Source organism: Serinus canaria, chromosome 14 (genome assembly GCF_022539315.1).
Source record: "Serinus canaria isolate serCan28SL12 chromosome 14, serCan2020, whole genome shotgun sequence".
NCBI lineage: Eukaryota > Metazoa > Chordata > Aves > Passeriformes > Fringillidae > Serinus > Serinus canaria.
This window is the reverse complement of record NC_066328.1, coordinates 7,431,401-7,438,239: the sequence shown is the minus strand read 5'-3', so window position 1 is coordinate 7,438,239 and position 6,839 is coordinate 7,431,401. Positions and strand designations below refer to the sequence as shown.

General features: G+C 47.0%; 1 protein-coding gene across 3 annotated transcripts; it reads right to left on the bottom strand.

Annotated features, from left to right (window-relative positions):
• Positions 1-140: 140 nt before the first annotated feature.
• On the bottom strand, positions 141-6,554 carry NTAN1 (N-terminal asparagine amidase). 3 transcript variants are annotated; one of them, XM_018916000.3, is made up of 10 exons: positions 6,327-6,554; positions 5,211-5,313; positions 5,058-5,123; positions 4,437-4,545; positions 3,440-3,513; positions 2,208-2,261; positions 1,634-1,687; positions 1,024-1,121; positions 648-797; positions 141-455 (listed from the first exon to the last, which is right to left on the bottom strand). In XM_018916000.3, exons 1-10 carry the CDS (start codon positions 6,405-6,407, stop codon positions 276-278), a joined length of 969 nt encoding a protein of 322 aa, XP_018771545.3. In that variant the 5' UTR covers positions 6,408-6,554; the 3' UTR covers positions 141-275. The 3 variants fall into 3 exon arrangements, with proteins under 3 accessions (XP_018771545.3, XP_009090164.3, XP_018771547.3); XM_009091916.4 differs by having other exon boundaries at positions 648-761; positions 6,327-6,549; XM_018916002.3 differs by lacking the exons at positions 3,440-3,513; positions 4,437-4,545 and having other exon boundaries at positions 6,327-6,553.
• Between the last annotated feature and the right edge of the window lie 285 nt (positions 6,555-6,839).

Here is a 6,839-nt window from a genome sequence, read left to right as displayed (position 1 = left end):
GACTCACCTTGTCAGTCTCCAGCATTGCCACCTCTCCCTGCCCATCAAATTACTGCACTGGAGCAACAGAACCTAAACAGAGCCAAATTCTTACTTCAAAGAAACCCTGATTTCTACATAAGTAATGCAGAAAAAGCAAGTTACTTCTATCAAAATATTTTATTTTGAAAAGCACAGGAACATTGGTATTTGTGACCAGCAATATGCTATGTGCAACAAATTGCTCTTCCTGCAAGTTATATTTCCTTAAAGCAATTGTGGGGGTGGGTTCCAGGTTAGATTTTGTCAGAGCAAACCTGTTCCCACAACCCTTCTTCATTTTTTTTGTAGATTCGAGGCTTCCTGTCAGGAAACAGGGACCGAGATGGAAATGGATGTTCTTTTAGAAAGGTTAATGTAGATCTAATGTGGGAAACAAAGTGGGGGGGCTCAGCCAGGGGTGACGTGGAAAGGTTCTGAAAAAGAAGATGGGAGCAACAGCTGCTTGACATTCAGGATACAATGTTCTCATTACCCTGCCCATCTAGAAGGATATTCCCCACCCTCCCAGGGACAGCAGTGCACTGGGAAAAGTTCTGACATACTACAACACCCCTCTCTCTACTCAGCTATAAGGAAAAAAGCCCAAACCAGTTAGTTTCAGGTACCTGTAAAATCTGTGCATCATCTTGTTCCAGCCAGAAATCCACATGTGGGAAAGGCCCCCAGAAGTAAGGCCCAATCCGGAGCTGCTCTGTCTTTGCATCGTAGATGTTGGTCAGCTGGAAGAACACAGGAGGCTGCAGAGGCAGCCAGGGCTCCCCCAGACAAGGAGAGCTCCCCTCAGCCTGGCCTGGCCCACACCACTGGGCCAGCTCAGCCCCGAGTCCCTCCAGCTGCACTGACACCCCCAGCTACTCTGACAAACACAGTGTGAATTGGTGACCACAAACCCAGAGAGCTACCAAAGGATACTCTCCTCAAACTTCGGATGCCTCATTGCCCCAGACTGGTCTCCCCATTTTCACCATCCCTTTCACTCACTGGTGCTCCTGTTAAAGTGTGGGCTGAACGCAGATCCTCATCTGGCCCTTTAACTGGAAAGGTTGCAGGGAAAATCTCTGCTGTTTTAACATTCACAGCTGGCAGGAAATAGAGATTAAATATAGTAAGAATTAATTGTTTCGAGGCACTTCTTTACAATGACCGTGTACCTAGCAAAACTGTGTTGCAGAACCCATCGCACATTTTTATTTCTCAGACCCCAAGCCTGTGACAGTACATTTCTACTTCCTTTCCTTTGGCAGCATTTCAATATTCCAGAGATGAGTGAACTAATTAGAAAAAACACTGAGTAATCAAAGAGAAGAAGATTAAATTCTAAGCATAAATTTAGTGCAGTAGCTCGATGCTGATAAACTTTTATGAGCAGTTAAAGGAAAAAAGTCTGTTTGCATTTGTACACAGCCTCTTCTTGTGTGCATCTCCCAGCTGTGGCACCACAAGAAAAGCATTTTTGCCGATGCCTCTGACAGCAGTGTGCAACTTTTAGGGCGGACTTTTCTCATTCATTAAAAGCAGTCCATTTACTATTGGAATCTGAAAAGCAATCCAGTGACCAAAAGAAAATTCAATTCTAATTTAACTGACTCACCTATTCCATAAATTATCGGAAAGTGAATATCCTGTTCTTCTCTGTCATTTAGTTCTGTAATGAAGAAAAAGAAGTCAAACTTGTAGGGCTTTGGATTTCAGTCTGAGCAGCATTTATTTAGTTGCATGTTACTGGAGAGCAAGAGATCTGATGTTGCATAAGACAGAAAAAGCCAAGGAAGACTAAATGAAATACGGAAAAGAAGGCAGAGGTCAGTAACAACATGTGTGGGACTTGGAGCTGTCTCCTAACAGAACAGCAGCTCCAGCCAACTGCTTCCGCAAGAATAATTTACAGGAAAAAAATCCTGTTTCTTGGGATACATGTGCCAAAATAACCTGGCCATGACTATGAGTTGGTTGCAGTGCAGCAGCTCTTGTTAAGGAGCAAATGCCTGCTGCATTGGCTCTCTGACATCACCACACACACCAGCAGTAAAGCTGAAAATTACACAGCAGTATGGAGGACTTGTCCTGTTCTTTCTTACAGGACAGAGCAAAAGCCATGTCTGAGAAGTTCCCTACCCTTTTATTTCAGGAAAGGTACTTCCAAGCCTAAGGGAACATTTTCTTACCTGTTACACAGAAAGTTACTAAGTGAACATCCTCTGGCTGGAGGTCAAACGCTCCTGTGATGACAAGGACAGCAAAAATGTCAGTGAGTGGGGGCAGAGCACTGCTGTCTGGGGTGAGGGGCACAGACTAAACCCCTGCCCCAGGCAGGGCAACACTGCAAACTGGGCTCTGCACATTTGCTTCAAACTAAGAGGAATTTACAGAGACAGGCCATTTGAAACAGCAAAAATCTGCTAAGAAAGTGCTCTGCCACTTACTCCTTCTACTGACGCTGGTTTAGCTCTGGCATCACATCAGTTCTGCTCTAATCTCCTATACATTTAGCAGGTTATATTTAAATGATTCTTCCTAAAATGTTAATAGATAGTGAACAAACCCAGTCTTTCATCAATGGTAAATTGGTTCTGCATTTTATCATCCAAAATACCAGGAAAAAAAAACCCTCTTTTAAGTTCTGACAGCAATACAGCATTACTGATTCAAATTGTACCTTGATGCATGAAAATCAGAAGGTCAAAGTAAGTTAACCAAAATACTTTGCTCTGCACAGAACTCTCACATTACATAAAACACCCAGCAGGTGTCATAGCCACAAGGCTGCATCCCAGGGCTATTCCTTTTTTGTTTACCCTCTCAAACACCTCCCTCCAATCCTGACACCTTCCCCATCCCTGCCCACTCCCCCCATTCCAGTGGGGCAGAGGCATCTCCAGAAGTGACAAAGTGCTTAGCACAACCCAGAGCACCCCCAGGCAAGTAGGTACTTTATACTTCCAATTGTTAGTGAAGCACTGCCATCACTCCTCTGGACTATGGATTTTATAAACAGACCTGACATTTTTCATTAGACAATTCCAAACAATGATTCAATTTTACCTCATCACATTAAGGTAACTGATGAATCACCCACATGTACAGACTGGGAGAGTGACAACGCTTGCCCATGATCCCAAGAAGATGAGCAGGATTCAAAGCCCAGCTGAACTGCACCCAACTCTCCACAGCCAAGAGTGAGACAGGATCAGACCCTCTGCCCAGGCACTGACCATGGGCAAGCCCCAGCAGTCCAGCCCCTCTCCACACCAATTCTCAGGCAGAGAAAATGAATCTTCATGTGAATCCACACTTCTCTCCAGTAAATGACTGGGGACTCAGACTACAAACAAACTCCACCCAAATCCAGCCAGAAATATTTTTTTTGGACATGAGAGTGCAAAAAATGTGAACTTACTAAGAAGCTGATTAGTAAGTTTTTGTGATAACTGCCTATCATCATTGAAACCTCCAACTAGGTGCACTTCCAGCCTAACAGAGATGGAATAACAGGAGACAGCAATTAAAAAGACATCTCAAAATGAATAGCTTTACAAAATAATCCCCAGCCCAAACTGCAAAGCAATCATTAGAGAAGCCTCACTTATTACAATCACATGCACCAAGCTGGTTTGCATTACACAGCAAGTTATGATAATTCCATTCTGAAAACTTCAGGGATCACCCAAGAAGTGGCACAGGAACAAGCTTGAAGAGGCATTAAATACATGCAATTCTATCCCAAGGGTATCTCTGGCACCTCTGGTTTGGACTGAACTTTGTATCCATCTTTCAGTTAATTAAACTTGAAGATTTTTGTTCCCATGACCTCCTCACAACTCTTCTGGACCACGCAGCAGGGTTCTTCTCTAAGCAGTGTCTATGTAAAGTCCTTACAAATCATGAATCTAAGTTCATGAGCTAGCTTTTATTCTTAACAAATTACAGGGGCAAAACCCTCTACATCCAGAAAGAAGCTTATCTGCTAAATTCTGTTTCAGAGCTTTTTACCCACTGTCCTATCCTCCACATGATTTTTTTTTTAATGTGGACTTACAAAATTCCCTGATAGACTGTCAGATGCTGAAAAGAATTTATAAACACTCTGAAGGGAAAAATATAATATGAAACAAAAAGCAGTTACATGGAAAATTTTGCAAATCTGGAACGAAGTTAAATGGGAAACAGTAAACACAAACCTCATGGTGGCATTTTACAGAGACACTCTTCAGAACAGAACCGTGCTTTAAATGACTGCTAAAAATACCCCCAAAATGATCATCAAGGAAGTGATTTTCACTTTGCATGCGGCTGCTGTTCAAGAGGTGTTTCCTGCACAATCCCCTCACAACTCCCCTCCACGCCAGCTGCAGTAAGCTCTGAGAGAAGCAGAACAGGAAGGGAGCAGAGCTGACCTGCCACAGCCGGTGGAGCTGGAGAAGGATTTCACCGAGCTCATGATGAGCGACACCTCGGCCTCGGTGTCCGAGCCATCGCAGTGCGTCAGGCACGTGGCTCCGCTGCCTGCGGAGGGCACACAACAGGGACTCGGTGACAGGGGCACAACCGTGGCAGTCCCCACTGTGCAGGGGGAGCTGTCCCACCACTGCCTCTGCAGGGGCCATTATAAAACCAGCACAGCTCCTGCAAGGGGTACAAGAGCCCTCTTAACAGGAGGGCACGTCTTAACAGGCAACATCTCTAATGTCAGAAATCCAGGCACACAAATTCCACTAATTCTACCCCTGAAACGTCCAAACCCTGCTCTGCCAGACTGCTGGACACAGCCCAGGGCTGCAATGCCCCTGGCCACAGGAGCAGAGCAAGTTAAAATCTGCTCACGAAACAAAGAGAGCACAGAACCTCTCACACTAAACACACCTCTGAGCGAGTCTTTAGTTAACACATTATGTGACTTTTGGGGATTCAGGCTTGTATTAATGTAACTGCAGTTTATTTTATTAATGCCACATAAACCAGTACTAATTCGTTATTTCAGGGGTACAGGCTTTGCTCTGAAGGTCCTCTAGAGATACCTGTGTGTCGGAGCACAACTATGTGGCAGGTAGTGGCATCATCTGATCCAAGAATGGAAACAGAACCTATTTTAAAGGAGGAAAACACTGTAAGAACTCAGCTCTCACAAACACTGCTTCAGGACAAAAAGAAATGTTTATGTTCCTACACACCATCTTTAGGGGTAGTCACTGCAAACTCTCTCTGCTGGACATAGAGAAGGCCTTTGGGTTCCACAGTCTGAGCTGGCTGACTTCTCAGAAGTTTTGCCTTTTCCTAAAGATAAATGATAACAAATACTACAAATGATAACAGATACTACAGTGGCTGAATTCTCAGGTGTATCCATTGCTACACAGAAACATCACCTATGAAAAGCAAAGGGCAAAGGGACCCAGCTCAGAGAGAAACATGTGTGGTTTGTGTTATTACAGAGTATTCTGATTTTTCTGTGTTTTGTATTACAGAGTATTCTGAATTTTGCTTTCCTGACACTGACCAAGTTAATAATTAAATCCCATCATTCCAGAGAGATACAAAACACCTTTCCCTGTTATACGGACCATAAAATGGAGGCACAATAAAAAGCTTTTGAAATGGGAAAAGATTACACTAGATAATACCAGAACTGATCTTGGAAGTTTAATCAGAACAGGAAACTTGAAATACAGAAGTTTCAGTCTTCTACTGCCATATTTCAGACATGTATTTTGCATTTATCAAAATACTGTTGTTTATTAGCTTGATCGGTGTGTGGAAAACCCGGATTCCTGGGCTATGAGTACCGCAGTGCTTCCTCACAGACCTGCGGGGGACAAAGTGAATTTGCATTCTGGGCTCAAACACACTTCACAGCTTTATCAAATCTGCCCTGCTTTTCTCCATAATCTCAAGGTCTGTAAAGAAACACCTTCTGATGGGAAGCAGCTCCCCAAGCAGCTCTGCTCACAGTCCTGCTCGCACTCCGCCGTTAGGATTAGAACATTTATACCCTGGCAGCAAGGTCAGCGCCTTCCTCAGAGTGCCCACCTTCCTTCTTATCGCCAGTTTCTGTCATTTCACGCAAAAAGTGCCCTCCCGGCCCCGCGGGGCACCCCCACCAGCACGGCCGAGCCCCTCCGCCGACACCAATTTATTTATTTTCCATCACCCCGTGGATCTCCGCTGTCAGAGCGCGGGGAACGCTCGGGGTCGGGGCCGCCCCTGCCCCGGGCCGCTGCAGCCCGAGGCCGCCCCGCTCCGCCACCCGCGACCGCGGCTCCCGCCGGGCCCCTTCCCGCTTCCCTCACCTCGAGGTGCGGGTGGGCGCGGATCATGTCCCCCGTGGGCCGGGCCAGGTCGACCCGCGCTCCATTAACCAGCAGCGGCATCTCGGCGAGCGGCGGGCCCGGGCCCGGAGGCGGCTCCGCGCTCCCTCCGCAGGCCGCGCCGGACCGGGCCGGGCCGGGCGGCGCCGCGCGGGGCGCTGGGAAAGCGCGGCCGCCGCTCCGCCCGCGGCACCGCCCGCGGCTGGGCCCGGCCCGGGCACTCCGGGACCGCCCCGGGGCTGGGCCCGGCCCCAACACGGCGGAACCGCCCCGGGGCTGACGGAAACACGGCCGGCCTCGGCGGCCCCGCCTGACGACTCTAACACAGCTACCCTGCGGAGATTCCCCGGCCGCTGCGGGGCATCCTTAAGTTGTGGTATGAAATCATAGCAGTTATAAGCCACAAATTTACAAATCACTGAATTATTAAGGTTGGAGATATCGAATCCAACTCTGTCCGAACAGCACTGTGTCAGCTGTGCCATGGCACTGAGG

Coding starts and splice junctions, on each gene's coding strand:
- NTAN1 (XM_018916000.3), bottom strand. CDS start 6,407: ATGCCGCTGCTGGTTAATGGAGCGCGGGTCGACCTGGCCCGGCCCACG. Junction 1,122..1,633: donor TCCGATAATTTATGGAATAG/GTGAGTCAGTTA, acceptor ATTTCCTGCCAG/CTGTGAATGTTAAAACAGCA. Junction 798..1,023: donor ACACTTTAACAGGAGCACCA/GTGAGTGAAAGG, acceptor TGTCTGGGGGAG/CCCTGGCTGCCTCTGCAGCC.